The following is a 20,398-nucleotide window of genomic DNA, read 5'->3' as shown; positions in this document are numbered from 1 at the left end:
TCTCATGCTGATGACTCAGGCTTATCTTACAAGCAAAGGTTCCATGACAAATTTTATATGTATGGAGACAACAGAACAGCTCATTATGTGTCATTCAGTAATAAAATAGAACATGGGACTAATACATAGAATGTAAGGCAGGTACTGTTTGACAGTACTTTTGAATTTAAGTATATGGTCAATATTATAATAATGTTGGCTCTGTGTGTAATGGTATTAGGACTGTACATGTTTTCAAGAGCTGAAATGTATCACGGCTGGCTTTTCAAACAAGTTTTCTCCACACATCCCTGTGGAGACAAACCAAATGAGATGGAACAGACAAGTTTCTCCTTTGTGGTCAGAATTCCCTGGTTTAAGCCGCAATTGAAAAGAGGCGTAGGATGATTCCGAATGCCCTGTCATTGCTTTCTGAAGAGCTGCAAGCATACCTCTTTAATATTTTAATCTTCCAGGTTAAGTACTCCTATAATTCATCTAGTTTAAGTATACTTCAAACCAAAACATACATTTTATCCTATTCTTTTTCTTTTCTTACCACGAACTCTGGTTTTTATGGTGGGAAGGGAAGAGAGAAATCTCAGACGTCCAGGAGTCCAGTTCGGGAGGTAAGTTACAAGAAGGTCAGTGGTTGGCTTTAACTGTGACAAAGGAGGGTCTTGGAGGAAATCAGTAGGCCCGCATTTAACCAACGTCTACAAGATGTATTTTCCGTAGTAACTCACCCTTGATGCCTGGATTCCCTTATTTTAATTGATTAATTATTGTAATTTCCTTGTATCATTGCTATACTGGCCATGACATTTCTGTTAAAAAAAAAAAGACAAACAACAACAACAACCAAACAACACCCCAAGAAAGGTGTGCCACAGATGAAACCTCTGTCTGAATTGCACTTGGATGTCTGCAGTAAATTAACTCCAGCAAAGAGTGTATAAAACAGTCTACCTGGGGGCAACCCTCTAATAGGCGGGCCTTAGTTAGCTGTGACACAAAACGCGACCTCTCCAGCTCCCAGGCGGCCTTTGCGGGTCTGAAACTGGCCGCTGCGCACGGGGCGGAGTCGGGGCCGGGAGCGCGCCCCCTCCTGCGGCAGGACGCGCTCGGGGACCGAGTCTGTACAGTCAGGGCTTTTGCTGGGCAGGGCCAGCTGTTAATTCTCTAGGCAGATACCGGGGCGGTGGGGAGATGGGGCATGTGGGTGGCGTCCGTAGGTGAGAAACACCTAGCGCAGAAAAAGGGTGGCGGCGACAGGGAGTTCCCACATGTTGGCGTTCTTCCAGAAATGAAGACTTGAGAAAATACCAAGGTGGGGCCGATCGGTGTGTTTCGGAGGCGCCTGGAACCCCACCCTCGGTCAGAGGAAAAGCCCCTGGGGTGAGACGCAGGAGCTTCAGAAAAACCGAGAAGAAAAGCAGCTCCCTCCGCGCGCCACGGCCTCTGCCTCGCACTCCCGCGCGGCCGGCCCAGCCTGCGCCTGGCCCGCGGCCCTTCGCCCGGCTGCGCCTTCCCACCCCTGCCTTCCGGGTGCCTCGGCCGGCGACCTGCCTCCGAGTCCTCCCATGGCCGCAGCGCGACCCACAGCCTCCGCGAGCGGAGCCCTTTGCCGGCAACTCCTGCTGACCCTCGCGGTGAGTGGCTGCCCGGACCCCGGTCCCGAGTGGGCGCACGGACCCATGGGGGAGGGAGGGGAAACTTTGGGAGCGGGGGTCGGTGGTGGCGGCGGCCCATGCGGGGGGTTCTTGGGCCTGGGGCTGGCTGAAAAAAGTGCCGTAGGCTGGGGGAGGGGGGAGGGCCGACAGAGGAGAGCGAGCTGGGCGCAGCGCTCCCGCAGGGGAGGAGAAGCCTCTGGGTACAAGCCGGCGAGCGCCGCGCGCCCCGCGCTGCTCCTCTGCGCCTCGCGCACCTCCCCGGGCGGGGTAGTCCCTTCGACCTCAGTGCCGGGCTCCGGCCGCGGACGAGGGGAGCCGCTGGGCGGATGCGACCGAAATCGCAGGTCCTTGGGTGAAAGGACTAGGCGCCTTTTGATCTTAGTGTGTGAGTGAAGTGGGGAGGGCAGAGCTGGGGCGGGGGCGATCTCCACCCTCTGCGCCTAAAGATAGTAGATGGGCCGGCCCTCGGTGGTCCTTGCTATGGTTTCCATTGTTTGCCAGCACATGAGATTTCATTCCCCTTAAACTTCGGGGAAATGGCTTTCCCGATCTCTCGCCTCGGAGGCACACAGATTCTCCCCGCTCCCGCATCCCCCGCCAAGCCCTCCAGCTCTAGTTTCCTTCCCGCTTTAAAGGAGGGAAAAAGGAGGTGGCCTTATTCGGAAGGGATAGCCCCCCTCCCTGGCAGGAAAGACTGAGATCTCTTTGGGGGACCTCAAGGCATAGGAATCCAGTGCGGGGAGAGCAGCCCCTGGGAGAGTGTGGGATCAGAGGTTCCCCAGTCAGGGCTTCCTGGGTCCCCTGGAAGGACAAAATTTACATAGACCAAGTACAGAGGGCTAAGCGGGTAGTGTCCTTTCACGTTGAGCCGCAGGCGTTAGGGCTCTAGTCCCTAACCCTGAAGGACAAGGGGACGAACCTGGAGAACAGACAGAGGGAGGATTCCTTCTGGGAGGAGTGCAACTGGCGGCGGGAAATATCCGTGTAATTTCCCTTAACTCTACCGCTCTCATTTTACAACGAAGTCCTGAAATTTTTAACTAATGTAATTGTAGTTGTTACTATTATTAGAATGCCTTTCCCATGGAACTCCAGGGACTTCAAACCCTTAACTAAATTCCCGGGGCACATTAATAACATACAAAGGGCCGGGTGCACAGCAAGTAATAGTTCACAGATGAGGAAATCAAGAAGGGAGTAAATGACGGTCGTAAGATATGTCTTTGATGACAAAAGGAACGGATTTTGCTTAGATTCTTAATAAAGTTGACACTTTTTTTTTTTGACACTTCTTTTTAAACATTGCCCTTGAAGGAAAAGGCATGATTAGGCACGGGTACTAAAAGGCGCAGGCCATAAATAGCTTTGCTCTTATATACTGACACACACAACTTTCTGTGTGTTCTCACTTCCTTTTTAGAAGAAAGCAGATATAAGGGAATAAACTAAAGTTGAATAATCCTCATTCTTTGGCCTTCCTTAGCTTCAAAGCTGGATAGACCAGAAGTGGGGTGGCTGTGGCTACCCCCCTCATCCTACTGCATTCTGGCTGGAAGGCTTGGTGGATCTTAAGCTGTTCTGATGCTCATGTGCATGTCTGTGCAAAGTCCTGCTAGCCTCAGATGCTTGTTGTGGTTGTGAGCCTCATGTGTGATAGACGTGTAAAGAAGAGTAGGAACATTACTAAATAAAAATGGCTTGGGGGACACCCCTTACATTTCCCTTCCCCATGAACCCAAGTAATCCGTCACCCTTCTGTGAATCAGCTTCTCCCAACTTCCTCATCTTGCCTCACCTCACACATTTGGTAACCACTTGAACGCTGCCTCTACCTAAACACCTAATGAAGTTTCTGTCTCTCTAAGGTCATCAGGGATCTCCACTGCTAAATCGAAATCATTCCTTATACAATTCCATCTTGTGGTTGGAGCTCTTCTAAATCAAGAAGTCCAGCATGAACATGGACCTGAAAAACCATAAAGTAATAAAAATGTCCCATAAAATATTTCAGCCTTACTCATAATAAGGAAAGATGCATTTTAAACTACATTGGTTGTAAAGCAATTATACTCTAATAAAGATGTTAAAGGAAAAAAGAAAAAAAATGGTCTATATAAAAAAAAATCTTTAAAAAAACAAATAATTTAAAAAATGGTATTACAAAAAAAAAGAAAGAAATACATTGAAATGTCATTTCTCATTTGGCAAACATCCAAAAGTTTGACAACAGGCTCTGTAGGCAAGAATGTGGAGAAATAGAAACTCATAAATGGCTAGTGAGTGTTAACAAAAAGTTACAACCCCTATGGTCTATATACAGTTGTAACAAATGTAAATAGAAACTGTTTTACTTCTTCCTTTCCAATTTATATGCATCTACTCTCTTTCCGTCTATTCATATACCAAATACTGCATTGTTTTAATTATTGAGACTTCATAAGACCTTTCAGTATCTGCTAAAGCTAAAATCCTTTCATTGCTTTTCTTTTTCATAATTTTTCTATCTTTAATTGTTTATTTTTCCTTATTACATTTTATATCAGCTTGTCTAGTTCCAGGAAAAATATTGATGGGATTTTTTTTTTTTTTTTTTTTTTTTTTTTTTTTTTTTGCGGTACGGGGGCCTCTCACTGTTGTGGCCTCTCCCGTTGCGGAGCACACGCGCAGGCTCAGCGGCCATGGCTCACGGGCCCAGCCGCTCCACGGCATGTGGGATCTTCCCGGACCGGGACACGAACCCGTGTCCCCTGCATCGGCAGGCGGACTCTCAACCACTGCGCCACCAGGGAAGCCCGCGATGCGATTTTTATTGGGATCATAAACTTTATAATTTACCTTAGTGTAAATTGATATACTTATGTTGTTGATTTTTTACTATCCAAAATAATAATATATATTTCTTTTGTTCAAGTCTGCTTTTGTGTCCTTCAGAAATATTTTCAGGTTTTTCTCAAATAAACTTTACATGTTTCTTGTTAAGTTTACTTTTTGGTATTCTAATTTTTTATCACTTTTGAAAATGATCTCTTCTTTTCCATTATATTGTTTAACAGATTTTGTTTATGTGTATGATGACTAATGATTTCTGTGTTTTAATAGTTGTTTCTGCTCCCTTATGAAATTTTCTTATTGTTTTGTGGTTACTTTCCTTGGGTTTTCCAGATAAATAGTCATATCAAATGCAAATAGTGGGTTTTTTTAACCTTTCTTTTCAATTCATATGCCATCTAATATCATTCTCTTGCCTAATATACTTTAATGTAATGTTAGCTATAGATGATGACCCTTGGGAAGTCTATCTTGTTTCTGAGTTTAGTGAGGCTACTGCTAGTGCCTTTCCATTGATGATGTCATTATAATATAAAATAAAATTATATTGAAGTAGGACATCAATTCTTACTGGGGGCACTTTTTTAAAAAATTTAAGAATGGTTATTGAATTTGGTCAAATGGTTTTCAGCACCTATGGTGCTGATCACATGCCAGGGCTTCTTTAAACTAATTAGCGGCTTGTGTTTCCTAGAACAAATGGGTGATGTGAGTGTGGATCACAAATCCATGTGAGGACCAGTTTACTTCTAGCTTACTCTTACAATGAAGGTTGTGCATTTGGGGATCTAGATTAATGTGGACAAACCTTCTCTTAGATCTTAGGCAGGTCTGTGCTTTGATTTCACTCCCCTCTCTTGAGGCCAAAAAGCCAGAATCTAATCTTTTCAGATTAGAAGTTGTTTCTGGTTACTACTGTGTTCCAGCTTTATCCTCAGTTTTTGCCTAGCTGGATGTTTTAGGATGGTTTAAAAACATGTATTCATCATTTTTAGTTTTGGCCTGGGGGTTGGACTGAATGCCCTAGGTCCCATTATTAGAAATGAAAATTGTTCCCCTAATTCATTCGTCACACTGGTCAGAGTTAACCTTATTCAAATAGAAAGCTGCTTATGTAATTTATTTGCTTAAAACAAATCTTTGGTTTCTTATTACCTTTAGGAAAAAAATCTGTATGTGTACTTTGTTAAGGCTGTTCAGGACCTGTCCCACACCTACTTCTGTGAATCCATTTTAAACTCCTGTCCCTCTTGTGCTATATGCATCAACCATCGCAAATTGCATTTTCAAGTCTGTGTCATCTCTGGGCCTTTGCATATGCAGTTCCTATGTTTGCAGCATATAAGCTCTGCCTCCCTGTGACATGGCTAACTTGTTGCCCCTCTTCACCTGGCTCTTAGAGGAGGCTGGTTCCTAGTGCTATCCCAAAGCATCCTGTACTTCCCTGTCATAGCTTTTATCCTCCATTATTGAAATTACAAATAAGTCTTACCCTTGAATTGAATGTTTCATGAGAATCCCTTTTACTGCTCTGTGTCTGGTACATATTAGAACATTCAGTAAGTATTTGTTGAATGCATGAATGGCTGGATGTCCAGGATACTGTTATCTGAAATATTGTCTTAATTCGGCCACCTCTCACCTTTTCCATCGTTTTTACCTTAGTCCAAGTCACCACCTCTCCTCTCAGATAGATTCCTCCCAATGGGTCTCCTTGCTTCCACTCCGTCTTCCCCCGTAGTCTGTTCTCACATGGCCACCGGAATGAGTCTGTGTAAATGCTCACCACGTGACGCCACTCCAGTGTCTAAACCTACTGTCCTTCTCTTTGCCCTCAGAATAAAATCTGCACTCCTTACTGTGGCCTTTTAGACCCTACATGATACGCCTATGATTGTCTCTTCAATATCATGTCCTCTCACTCTTCCCTCACTGTGTTTACTGCTATGCCCTTTTTGTTCCTTCAACACACCAGGTGGAGTCCTCTCCCAGGGCCTTTGGCCTAGCTTTTCGCTCCACCTGGAAGACTCTTCCCCAGTTAGTGAACTGGTTTGCGTCCTGCTTTCATTCAAGTTTCTGGTCTTTATCACCCTCTCTTCCTGTTTTATTTTTCTCGTAACACTTACTCTTGGCATTGTGTGACCTTTGTGCATTTGTGTATTTACTTTTTGTCTTTTAGTGTAAAATAATCTCTGTGAGGTCGAGTTCTCTTTGTTCACCGTAGTAGCCTTTGAACACTTCCTGGCACCTAGGCAGAAACCAAGAAATGTTGGTTGAATGAATCAGTGGGTGTATGCTTTCTGTCACCTTGAGCTGGACTCTTCACATGTCTGATTCTACTCCTATTCCCTCTGGGCTATGCAACCAATGAAGATTCTTTTCATCTTTTTATTTCTAATTCAAGTACAGTCTCTTTGTTATGTCCATCTCTGAGTTCCAAATGAAATGTAATCTCTGCCATGCTTGGTCCTTCATACATAATTTAAATTAGATACTTAAACGGTCTTTAGTGCATTTTGGAAATTAAAATTTTCATCCAAATTTTGATGATTTTAATTTATGTTTATAGACTTTTAAATAACAGTGTAGGGACTTCCCTGGTGGTCCAGCGGTTAAGACTTTGAGCTTCCACTGCAGGGAGTACGGGTTCGATCCCTGGTGGGGGAACTAAGATCCTGCAGGCCGCGCAGTACAGCCAAAAAAAATAAAAGTTTAAGTAACAGTGTAAATGCTGGTTGGCTGTTTTGCTTTTCGTCAAAAACCTTTGCAAAAAACTGTGAAACTTTCAGAAGCATCCATTATAAAGTTTCAGAGAGAACAGAATTTATTTTCAGTGTGCTCAAATATATATTGTATTGGAATTGGCTCAGCATAAATCACTAAATCATTTAAATTTTTTAAGTGAAATATTTTTAACATTGACCTTAATTCTCATTATTGAGAACTTCAAAATAAGTTCATATTTCAAAGTTGTGTGCTTATATGCGTGGGGTCATATGTAAATACTTCTTAAGTCACTCCATGGCAATGAGTCAGTGCTTCTCTTTAAAAGCATCGGAATTTTCTTTAGGATATTTTTGATTTGATACCAAAACTCATAGACAGTTGACAGTCAATTGAAACAACTTGCTGGCTCATTAAATTTGTTTTTGTTTCTCTTTCCTTTTACATACCTGTGCTGCCTTCCTAATAGTTTCCAGTGCTTTCCCACAAAAGGGTGTCATAGGTTTCTCAGTATATCCACTAAGTTAGTGAAATTATTATTAACTTCATTTTACAGACTAGGAAACAGAGCCCAAGAGGATAAGCAATTCTCTGAGTTTACATGCTTTGTGAGGGAGGGAGCCATGGCTCTTAGTCTGTTGTTTTTATTCTTCTCTTCTATGCAGTTTTTTTCTGAATTCTTAATCCAGTGTATGCTTTTTATTTTATTTTGCTAATTATATAAACAGATTTGTAATTATACAAATTTGTATAAACTATGTACACATGAAAAGGCTCTTTTTAATGTATAATACTGATTTTTTTAGATCTTAACATTTGCCTGTGATGCCTGCAAAACAGTGACACTACATGTCCCCTCCAAACTAGATGCTGAAAAATTTATTGGTAGAGGTAAGAAACTGCCAAAATATGTAATAAATCCTAATTTGGTATGATCTTGTAAAATTAGTGTAATCTTTAGGAGGATAACTGTATTAGAACTAATAGTTAAAACTAATATAGTACATTCCAATACTTTTTAAAAAATATATATGGTGTCAATCCAATGAACAGAATATTGTACTTTATTGAAAAACATGATTATATAAAGTAGTTAAAATTGTTTAGTTTGAGTAATGAAGTAGTTACTAATATTTACGTTAGATGAAGGATATGGTATATGTTATAACACATCTATGAAATTGAGAAATAGTATTGAAATTATTTCTTGAGTTTAAAGGTGTTGTTTTTGGGTTTTTATCCTAAAATATTTTGGCATCTTACAACATTTACTTCCACATATTTTTTTTTCAATTATTTTTTTCATATAACTCAAATGTATACCAAAAGATCAGACCAATGAAGATACAGAATACGATGACTATTTAACAACAGATGCAAAGAGTTCAGTAATAATTTAATGTAATAACGGCCAGTTTTAATCTCTAGATTCTGTTTAACTTATTTTAAGTGTTCTCATGTATTGCTCTGTGGCTAGTTTCAGTTAATAAAGAAAAACTTTTTTGGTGTGAGTTTAATATTCAAACTGTAGAATTCACATGCTTTTATTTCTGAACAAATGTCTCTTCTTTAAAAGGCTGTGAAGTAGGTATCAGAAGTGATGGATATGTTTAGTTAAACACAACTGAATTAACTGTATAGTTTCATATATCCTTTTAAAAATGCAAAACTTCTAAGTGTCAGTGTATTTAAAGTTTTTGACTGCCCCACCTCAAATGCATAGCTTACTCTTAAAGCTATATATTGCTTTGTTTTACCTTACAAATGATTGCTCTGTACATTTTCTACAGTTAACCTGAAGGAGTGCTTTAAATCTGCAAATCTAATTCATTCAAGTGATCCTGATTTCCAAATTTTAGAAGATGGTTCAGTCTATACAACAAATGCCATTCTTTTGTCCTCAGCGAAGAGATCTTTTACCATATTACTTTCCAACACAGAAACCCAAGAAGAGAAGAAAATACTTGTCCTTTTAGAGCAACAAACAAAGGTATACCACAGTATAAAAATGAAGTATGATGAACTATTTTCTTCAGGTGGAACTAACATGACCAGGGAAGATGTGAATCAGAAAAGATATGGGATAATTTAGCTTGAAGAAGAATAAAAGCCATGACTCAAGTTAACAGTGTTGAAATGGAAAAGGGTTGTTCAACATCAGTCGGTTATCACAGATGATAATTTCTTTTTATTTGGGACATGAAAGGAGAAATTGGGATATGGGACAGCATGAGAACTTGAGATTAGACACAGAGAAGCATTTCTTGATCTTCACTGTGGAATAGGTTTCCAAAACAAGAAACATTATTGTTTAAGATATTTGTATATAACTTGGACTTTGTAGCTTTTAATTATTCAAGAACTCATATGGCACGTTAATGACTTAGGATGGTGTCCTACTCTGGGCAGCAGTATAGGGTCATGACATGGTTAATTACTCTGAGATACATGAGGCATCCAGAGATAGGTCTCATGTATCTTAGCATAATTTTTAGTCTTAGAAAATTGAGGACTATTTTAGGTTAAGGTTTGGACTTCACGCATACTTACGACTTTTTGACATCCAAGATCAAAATGACTTCATTCAACCCCTGGCCATTACTCATGACAGCTGTTTGAGAGTTGTCACCATGTTTCTCTCCTCCTTCTGACACAGATCTCTCTGTTGGTCCCCTGGCTCTTCCTAGTTGCCGGTGAGTGGAAGATGCTTATGCTAAATTTAGAAGGGCACCTGTCTACTTACATTCATTGCATATTTCTCCTCCCATGTTTTTGCATGGCAGTGTGGCAACAGTACAGTTTTTTTTTTTTTTCAGTTTTGCTTCTAGGCTTCCAATTTCATCTCTCTCTCTTCCATGTTCCCACCAAGTTATTTTCTCAAGAGGATTGCTGTGATAACAGTTAGGGCAGGGATTTCTTGGTTATTTTTTTTCTAGTATTGACATTTCGTTTGGTTTTCAAGCACAACCATGGTCTTACGCCTCCCCAGCTAATCTTCATGAGAGGAGAAAGATGTATCAGAGTTTTAAAGTTTGAAAATAAAGTAGTCGTTGGCTTTATTTATTATTAATATTTTTTTGTCTTCTAAATTGAGGTACTGAGGAAAAGGCGTTCTCAAGAAAAAGTTCTAATACGTGCCAAGAGAAGATGGGCTCCTATTCCTTGTTCAGTGTCTGAGAATTCCTTGGGTCCTTTCCCACTTTTTCTTCAACAGGTATAATTTACTTTCCTTCCACTGTGAGAGTCTATGGTTTCCATCTTTGTAAAAAATTTAGACAATGAGTATGCAGTTATTTAAAAAGTATGTGTGTATGAATGTATGGGTGAGTATGTCTATCATATGTTTCAATATATGGTATAAATGCATCTCTCTATACCTATGTATACTATTTTTGCAGTTTTAGTCATGCAAAAGCCATTTATAAAACTGTAAAACCCATATAGCACTGTCAAACACATGCTTCCTTAATGAATTTTCATATCATCAAGGGTATCTCAGAGCCTGGGCATAGTCTAGAAAATCCCAAAACATCTTCCATAACAAAGGATGAAATTGTTGATAACAGGTCAAATGCCATGAAGGGGAAAGACACGTACACCTTTCCATGGTTTCTTCCCAAGTCCACTGCTTAAATCACACTGGATCCACATTTTCTCTCCCCTGTTTCATTTTTAGTGGAAACCCTAACAAATCTTCTTGCCTTCCTCCCTTATCAGTGTTCACTACCATTCAGTCTAGCTCTTAGGTTTCTTTTCCCCCAGTTCTTGAAATGGTGAGAGAGAATCCTTGTTTATATCCCACCAACAAATTCAATGCATCTGAGAAAAGAGCATTTTAAAGTTGAGAAAGAAATTGTTAGAAAATAATTGCTAGTCATCCTAATAGATAAGGATCCTACTAAGAGGATGAAAACAATTTGGAAAAAATTTTCTTTTTGAATCAAATACCAAAGTAGCACACTTGCCAAGATATTACATCATTTCCATTCTCACTCATTTTCATCCTCCCATTTAGCCCCTATAATTGACAAGATGCTGAGAAATAACAAAAACTAATTAAGGAAACCACTTTCCAAATGTTTGCCTGCCGACGGTATACTTTAAACCCAGTGTCTCAAATATGTTATATATAATAAAACTTGAGGTGTAAAACATTGACAAAAGGATAACTTTTCATGCTCAGAATACTTTGTTATCCAAGACAGGGAAAGTCCAAAATGCTTGATCCATGTAGTTACATGTAGCCTTTAATGTATTTCTTAGTTATTCTGGAAAGCTAAGATGCTATTACATTATTTTCCTCATGCCTTGCTCTTGAATTTCACAATTATTAGGCTTCCTTATTCTATTGCTACTTTTTATTCAGACCTAATAATAAATTAAAGAGGGCAATTACTTATTGTAAAATGTTAGTGTGATTGCATAAGTATATAAATGAAAGTTTTGCTGAAATACAAATTTGTCTTTTATGTATATGATGTCTACTTTCTAGATTCAATCTGATACAGCACAAAACTACACTATTTACTATTCCATAAGTGGGCCTGGAGTTGACAAAGAACCTCTAAATTTATTTTATGTAGAGAGAGATACTGGAAAACTGTTTTGTACTCGTCCTGTAGATCGTGAAAAGTATCCATCTTTTGAGGTAAAGTCTAAAGTTTACATATTGTGTTAGTAAAATTGAACTTGGCTATTTCGTCTCTCTTCCTCAATTCATATACTCTTGACTGTTTTCTGATTTTGGCATCCGTGCTCTGGGTATATCTGATAGTACAGACCTGACTGGCAGCAAAAAGAATTTTATAGAATAAATAGCCTTCGATTCTATTAGATTATTCTGGGAATTACAGTTTACTATTTTTCTTTTCAAAAGAAAAAAAAAGAGGACCACTTTGAACAGTAGTTATTTATTTGGCAGAAAAGATCTGTGAACCTCTTTATGGTACTGAGATTGATACCATAGGAGGTTAAGTCAAGTTCAGAAGTTAAGCCTTGGTACCTTTGCAATGAGAGAAAGTTAACTTGTGGTGAGCAAGTAAGGAGTGTGGACAGTGCTTAACTAGGATAAATAGGTCTTTTCATCATCTGGGCAACCTCCTGTGGTGGGATGAGCATTAATAGATAAGAATTTAACCTAATGTTGTGTTGATTTTCCAACAGGAGCTGGTCATTTTGCTTAACTTAGTTTTAATTATTTTATATCTATTTTGGATGATGTAATTACTTAGTTTTAGAATTACTACAACATGACCTTCTAAGTACCTGTGATGGTCTGTTCTTTCTATGATAGTTGTTATGAGAAAAATTGGAATTGAAATTCATATTATAAAATCAAAAGAATAAATTGCATTCTAGACCCAATTTATAACCACTCATTTGGTCCATTTCTGACTCCCCCTTTTTAAATTAAAAAATTCTTATGAAGACAGTTATCTAAATACAATCATCAATATGCCTAAAATTCTAATTAGAAAATAAATTAATATCTCAGTTAACTGCACCTGGGGAATTTGGAATCCTAAGAATTCAAAGTTATAAAAGATCCAGAAAATTGTATTTAAAATTCATGCACCTGAAACTTTCAAACAAGGCAAAATAGTTCTCAAGACTCTTTCAGGAAAATAATAATAAAAACCCTTACACTCATGAACAATACAGCAATGGTGAGGAAACCAAATTTAGCTATGTTATTATATTAGATAAATTTAAACATAAAATGCTGTAGTGCACCATGAAATTAACCATCTCTTCTGGCATTAAGGTTATGTTCACATCCAAAAACAGTAATAAATGGTGAAATCCACACTGTGATGCTGAACTGTCTCCAAATGAAAGCCAAAGCGAAAGCAAGTTTGAACTGTATTTTTTTTTGCTTTTTTTTTTTTTTTTTTTCAATTTTACTCTCTTCACAGCTAGTTGCCTTTGCAACAACTCAGGATGGATATACTCCAGAATATCCACTGCCCCTACTAATCAGAATCGAGGATGAGAATGATAACTTCCCAATTTTTACAGAAACAACTTACATTTTTAATGTTTCTGAAAATTGCAGAGTTGGTGAGTACCTACCGTGGCAATATACGGCAACTTAATGTTTCAATTCATTAGCTGAGTTTCACTCTGGCCACTGGGAGGTGGCACATCCTGCTGCCAAGAACAAGGGACTTGCCAGACAGGCGGCTGTAGGTGGCATTTTACTCTGCCTTTTGCTAGCTGTCTGACATGACCCTGGGCAAGTTTCCTAATCTTGACAAGCCTTGGTTTCCTCATCTGTAAAATGGGATATTAATATACAAGGTTGTTTTGAAGGTTAAATGAAGCACAATATACCTTGAAGGCCAAGCACAGTGCCTGAAAAATAGGAGTGACTCAATGTTACTTTGCCTTCCTGTGTGAGGTAAAATAAATACTTTTAAGATACCATATTTTCTAAATATTCTAAGAATGTTTTTAGAATATTCTTTTCTAAAAAAGAATAAGTCTTTGAGCAACAGATGTCTTGGCCTTGAAGAGACCTGGCTGATGTTCTATAGTGATTAAATGATAGACAGTATTCTGAGCATTATCATAAGGGTCATGGAGAATAATATATTTTCTCAGTCTTTTGAAAATTGACCATTTCAGCTAGGAGTCGGAATGCAGATTTTGAGTCTTCCCTTAGAAAGATCTAACTAAACCAAGAATTTTCAGAGCAAACTGACTCATATGATCAATTTAAGTGTAGGCTTACAAATAGAAAAAGGTTAAAGAATAATTGGAATTCTTTAGTCTAGAAATACAAAGGCCATGGAGGGATATTATCAACATTTATAAATTTATACAATAAATACAATAAATACAAATACGGTCACCAAATTCCAAAATGTTGGAATACTGGGATATTTAAAAGTAAGTGCTATTTTATATAGAAGTCTGAGAATGTATAAAAACTATTACTATTATCAATTATGTGGTCCAAAACTTTTTTGTGGTAGATGGAGAGGAGTCAAATAAAGGGAAAATTGAAACTGTAAAAGTTTTTGAAATTAAAGAGGATTTTTCCATATGTAGGTACTACCGTGGGACAGGTTTGTGCAACTGACGAAGATGAGCCTGACTCACTGCACACACGTCTAAGGTACTCCATCATTGAGCAGTTGCCAGCATCACCCACCCTCTTTTCTATGCATTCAACTACAGGTGTGATCACCACATCATCGTCTCAGCTAGACAGAGAGGTAACATAAATATTAACAAATAAAGCCTGATTATCACATGGCTACTTAGCAGTACCTGCATATCTCTGTATACCACCTGCAGATGTGCTTTTGAAAAGAATGTTGTGAATCTAATTTAACAAAAATTATTTTAAGTAGGTTGTTGGAGGTCATTGACCTTGCAATGCTCTGACTTTGAACCGCTAATTCATTCTCTCCTGAATTGTATGTTTTATAAAATCAAATTTCCTAATATAAACATATTTATAGTTGTAAAAAACAAGAAATGTCATATATGAAAAGTAAAACTTTCAGAATTTGTGGAATTTTCTTATCTACAGATAGCAATGCTTCTTTTTCTATCTGTGTTATTTCTTTTTTTTTTTTTTTTTTGCGGTATGCGGGCCTCTCACTGCTGTGGCCTCTCCCGTTGCGGAGCACAGGCTCCGGACGCGCAGGCCCAGCGGCCATGGCTCACGGGCCCAGCCGCTCCGCGGCATATGGGATCCTCCCAGACTGGGGCACGAACCCGTATCCCCTGCATCGGCAGGCGGACTCTCAACCACTGCGCCACCAGGGAGGCCCTGTGTTATTTCTTCATGAACAATCTCATCTACACTCTTTCCCCTTACATAGATTAAATGAAAGTTTATCTGCCTCTGATCTCTGGTTTAACATTTTCAGTTTACTGCTAGAAATCCTTATTTGAACATTTCACAGGTACCTAAGATTCAGTACATCTAGAAATGAATTCTTCTTTCCTTCTAAACATGCTCTCCTTCCCATGTTCTCTAGCTAAAATGCCATCAGTACCTTCTTTTCCTTTACACTTTTTTTCTATTGTCACCTTGGATTCATGTTCTTAAAATTGTATCTGATGTCTCTTCTTGCAGATCAAATTACTTTCCAAAGCATTTGATATTGACTCCAAAGTGATCTTAACATTCACATTCTGTCCATTTCTACTGCAACTTCCCCAGTTTAGTAATTGTTCATTTTGTTATTAAACTATTACCTCCTCCACCAAACCTTTATTCTGGCCTACTTCCTACGTTTATAATCCTTAATCTTAAAATATAGTAATACGTGTTTGTCACATTTTTCTTTGATTCCTAAAACTCATATCGATTCATTTCCTCTCCCTCTCCCATAGAAGTGGTCTGCAACTTTTCTGGTCTCAGGACCCCTTTACAGTCTTAAATATTATTGGAAATTCCAAAGATCCTTTGTTTATGTGGGTTATATTTATCACTATTTAATCTGTAAGTATTTAAAACTATAAAAGTTTAGACTATATATTTATTTACCCAATTAAAATAATATATTACATGTTAATGTAAATAATATTTTTATAAAAAATGATTACATTTCTAAAACAATAAGTAATTTAGTGAGAAGCATGGCATTATTATGCATTTTCTAAATCTCTTCAATACCTGACTTAATATAAGACCAATGGATTCTCACATCTCCTGCATTCAGTCTGTTATATAGTTTTAGTCGAAATATGTAAAGAAAATCCAACATGATACGAAGTTAGAAAAGAGTATTTTAATAGTAATTTCAGATCATTGTGGGTAGTCTTCTTTGATACACCAAATCTTGACAAGTGGTAGTGTCATAAATGTGTTTTGCAATGTACACTCTGAAGAAGCCTTGTCCATGAACTTTCCTACTTTGTTACATCAAAATACATGGATCTTTCTTCTGCTATGAGTGGATAGTTTACCATGTGTGATTTTGTAACATCGTGCATTAGTCATATGGGAAATATTGACTCCCTGAGTTATGTAGATCCTCCAAATATTGACACATCTAATTAAACAATATTGGAAAAAATCACCTCCTCATCTCCATTAATATCACGATGGTTCATAAAAGTTTTCCAGAATCCTCATTTTGGCTTGAAAACTCCAATTGACCATTGGCAACAAATAGCTGTTTTCCTTGAAATGACATATTCACTTTACCTATGACAAAATGTCTTCCAAATATACCAGTCTGAATAACCATAGGTGTCTTTCATGTAAAAATGGTATTCTATGAAAAAAAAAACAAACCGATAGCTAGTTCAGCTTATAAATCAATCACACAAGTACTTTTCCATGAAAAGAACATCATACTATGTTATGCAGAAGTGCTTTATATATACCTCCCATTTCTTTACATAGACTATGGGTTGAAATCTAATAAAATTTATTAAAATTAATCATTTTTACTGCATTTACAAGGACATTCCTAGGTAAATTTTTATTTTTAATTCAATTTTATAATTTATAATTTATTTATTTTTACCATGAGTATGTGCCAGTGAAGAATGCAATTTCATTTGTTGAATGAATGAATTGCTGTCACAGCTCTACAAATTATACAGATTCTTCATGGAATTTATGTGCTCAGAAAGAGCAGATTATAGACCAAATTCTCTTTTATCATCAAGCCTTGAATAGATCCTTCTGATAAATCAGTTGAAAACATTTGACTAATGAAGGAGTCTTGGAGTGCTTTTACCCAAGAGAGCTCTGGACTCACTTTTTGATCCCAGGTTTCCAATTTTTTTATTGTTGGCCTTCAGCCCTTTAAGCTCTTTAAACATCAGAATTTTTCTTCCATCTGAAGATATCACAAGTTAATATTTAGGTCCCAAACTTGATTTCTTTCTTTGTTTTATCAGCCAGTTGATCATTCCCAATAAATCATAGTTTATTACAAACAGAATACATATTCCCTCCCATAAGTAATACTAGTATGAGCTTTTAAAAATTTTTTAATGAAAGAAGGCCATGAATTTTTAACTCTACACGTGATTGATTATGAGAGAAGAGTAAATTGGGAAAAATTGGGTTTGTAAAAAGCATAGTGATCGAGAGAAATATTAGTTTTATTTTAGGTAATACATGAGGGCTAGAAAGTTTAAGAGGTCTAAAGGGAAAAAGGTGGCTTTTTAAAAAAATTTATTTATTTTATTTATTTTATTTTTGGCTGCTTTGGGCCTTCATAGCTGCACAAGGGCTTTCTCTAGTTGCGGTAAGTAGGAGCTACTCCATTGCGGTGCGCGGGCTTCTCATTGCAGTGGCTTCTTTGGTTGCAGAGCACGGGCTCTAGGCACGTGGGCTTCAGTAGTTGCGGCACACAGGCTCAGTAGTTGTGGCTCGCGGGCTCTAGAGCACAGGCTCAGTAGCTGTGCTGCACGGGCTTAGTTGCTCCGCGGCATGTGGGATCTTCCCGGAGAAGGGCTCAAACCCGTGTCCCCTGCATTGGCAGGTGGATTCTTAACCACTGCGCCATCAGGGAAGCCCCAAGAAGGTGGCTTTTTAAGAGAAGGGTGAATATTCTAGGTGGACGGTTAGGATAGTTTTTTACATATAATTTAGTCTTAATGAAAAGAGGTGAATTATAAAGGAAGGTGTTGTTATAATTTTATAGAAGAGGAAAGCTAGGGAAAAATACTTTTCCAACCGCGCAAGAGTACATTTGTTATTTTTGAACTTGGAAGTAGAACCCAAGCCTCCTAATGTTCAGTCCAGAAGACATTATTATTAGTGTTGTTGTTAATCCTTCCATATCTCAATACTTGTGACAAATGAAACCATTATGAGGAGATACACATTTTTAAAAACCAGTGATGAGCCTTCTGCAATCTCTGAAGAACGGAAAACCCTTAAGAACCAGAATCTATTTTCCATGAAGAAGAAAAAATTACATAGTTCCAGAACTTTGTTTTCATGCTAATTTAATGATCTTTTAGTAAATGTAAAGTAAATATTTAAAATCCACCTTTTTTTACAGGAGGATACCCTTACTGCTTCATTACGAGACTGGTATAGAGTCACTGCTGTGTATTTTTGAATATAAGAATGTACTTTGCATAGGAGATAAAGAATTTGATTAATTACTAGGCAATTTAAAATGTACTATGACTATATCTTCTCTTTCTATTAAGTAATGCTAAAACCAGTTAATTCCATGAGTAGCACTTTCAATTTGAGAAACTACTCTATTTTCGTAAATTAATTGAAAATTACTAGTGTGAGGAAATTGTTCTTCTGCCAGTACATGAAAACTATGAAATCTAATAGTGTACCTCCTAAATTTGAATGCAAGGGAAATTATAGAGTGTAAATTAAGATTTCATTTACAATGTTGCTTTCACTCAATAATTAATACTTACTTTTCAGGTAATTGATAAATACCGATTGAAAATAAAAGTACAAGACATGGATGGTCAAGATTTTGGTTTGCAGACAACTGCAACTTGCATCATTAATATTGAAGATGTGAATGACAACTTGCCAGCATTCAACAGTTCTTCTGTAAGTGTGTGATATTAATAAAAGAAAAATGTACAATGTAGTGTTAGTTGCTACATATGTGCACCTTCACCCATGCTCCATGATTTCAAATGAAGTATTCCCAGCCACGTGTCAGTAGTTTGGACTTGGGGTTTAAAGTCATGTTAACATAGTACTTTAGAAATTAGAAGAACTGGGCTGGCTTTACCTGGTGTTTTATTTTTGCGAGAGTTACTAATTAAACTTTTTTTTGTTGTTTTTTATTATTTTAGTATGAGACATCAGTGGAGGAAAATAGAATTGATGTGGAAATCTTACATGTTGCCGTTACGGATAAGGATTTAATTAATACTGCTAATTGGAGAGCTAATTATACCATTTTAAAGGGCAATGAAGATGGAAATTTTAAAATTGTAACAGATCCCAAAACCAATGAAGGAGTTCTGTGTGTAGTTAAGGTAAGAATAACTTAGGAAATTAGTTATTTGTAGCTTATAATGTCACAGATTAGCATACTAGAGCTTAATGAAAAGAAAGGAATTATGGTAAATGTAGGAATAAAATAGATATTTAGGTAAATGTAAACACTATGTTTTTCATATATATAGTGGGATGAATATACAAATTTTGGAGAACATTTTATAAAGGCATGATAGTTTAAAATGATTATATATGCATGTTCAATTAATATGATATAGTACCCACTTTGTAACCAGTATCTCTTAACAATTAAAAAACTAGCACAGCTTTGACACCAGTGGGACACTGCCAAACTTTCCTAGTCCATTCTATCTATAGCTGTGTCCAGGAGCCTCTACTTAATTACTGAATTTTCCAAATGATGAGTTATTACTGGTCAGACCCATAGGGAAGCTGTTTATAGATCTGTTCATCTGTATCCAGTGTACATTACACTCTTAGCTTCCTGGTTCAAAATGGGAATCCTCACCCATTTGAAGATGTAGATACTTCTAAAATCTCTTTCTAATAATATTCTAAAATTATCTCAGAAGACATCACTGCGAATTCAGGAGGCAGAGTTAGCCCATAAAGTGATCTGAGCTATGGCTTTGGACAAAACCATGGGGTTATTTCTGCTGCCTCTAACTAAAACATGATTCTATCCTGGGTCTCTGTAGCTTCCCTTCTGTACGTATTCACAAGGAGAATGGATCAAACATGATGAATTCTTTTTTTCTTACAATGATGAAAATTAGCTTCAGTTTGTGGGTTAATTTCTGTTTCAAAACAACAAAAGGGGCTTCCCTGGTGGCACAGTGGTTGAGAGTCCGCCTGCCGATGCAGGGGACACGGGTTCGTACCCCGGTCCGGGAAGATCCCACATGCCGCTGAGCGGCTAGGCCCATGAGCCATGGCCGCTGAGCCTGTGCGTCCGGAGCCTGTGCTCGCCGCAACGGGAGAGGCCACAACAGTGAGAGGCCCACGTACCACAAAAAAAAAACAAAAAAACAAAACAAAAAAAAACCAACAACAAAGGGATTGTCCCTTAAGTCTTTTTCTTTAGGTATCAGGCAAAATAAAATGAAAACCTTCCATTAAACTTGGTACTACCCATTTTTTAGAGAGTAACTTGGATAAAAGAGATTAAAAAGGAAAGTGTAAAGCCCATAAGCTTTCTATTTTCTTGTCTCTCCTATCTTGAAAACATTTCATAAAATTTGACCCACGTTTTCTACCCCAA

At 37.9% G+C, this 20,398-nt stretch overlaps 2 protein-coding genes across 5 annotated transcripts in view; both read left to right on the top strand.

Moving 5' to 3' along the window:
• Positions 1-1,165, top strand: part of LOC309814604 (desmocollin-1-like) — a gene marked incomplete at both ends in the record, with an annotated part of 42,774 nt that extends 41,609 nt beyond the window's left edge. Inside the window, 1 exon segment of the mRNA XM_082640603.1 lies at positions 970-1,165. Within this exon segment, the coding sequence (XP_082496729.1) occupies positions 970-1,165 (196 nt within the window).
• The window catches only part of DSC2 (desmocollin 2), a 323,425-nt gene continuing 304,052 nt past the window's right edge, over positions 1,026-20,398 (top strand). For 2 of the 4 annotated variants that reach the window (XM_082641311.1, XM_082641308.1), the window contains exons 1-9: positions 1,027-1,631; positions 8,012-8,096; positions 8,996-9,195; positions 10,300-10,419; positions 11,698-11,853; positions 13,121-13,265; positions 14,259-14,425; positions 18,583-18,717; positions 18,969-19,154. In XM_082641311.1, the coding sequence (XP_082497437.1) occupies positions 1,563-1,631; positions 8,012-8,096; positions 8,996-9,195; positions 10,300-10,419; positions 11,698-11,853; positions 13,121-13,265; positions 14,259-14,425; positions 18,583-18,717; positions 18,969-19,154 (1,263 nt within the window). In that variant the 5' untranslated portion in view covers positions 1,027-1,562. Of the gene's footprint in view, positions 1,632-3,517; positions 3,634-8,011; positions 8,097-8,995; positions 9,196-10,299; positions 10,420-11,697; positions 11,854-13,120; positions 13,266-14,258; positions 14,426-18,582; positions 18,718-18,968; positions 19,155-20,398 lie in introns of all 4 variants that reach the window. The other 2 variants (XM_082641309.1, XM_082641310.1) reach the window with 2 other exon arrangements.

This window comes from Mesoplodon mirus, assembly GCF_964341445.2.
Source record: "Mesoplodon mirus genome assembly, chromosome: 13".
In the NCBI taxonomy this organism is placed as follows: Eukaryota; Metazoa; Chordata; class Mammalia; order Artiodactyla; family Ziphiidae; genus Mesoplodon; species Mesoplodon mirus.
This window is presented reverse-complemented; position numbering and strand designations above follow the sequence as displayed.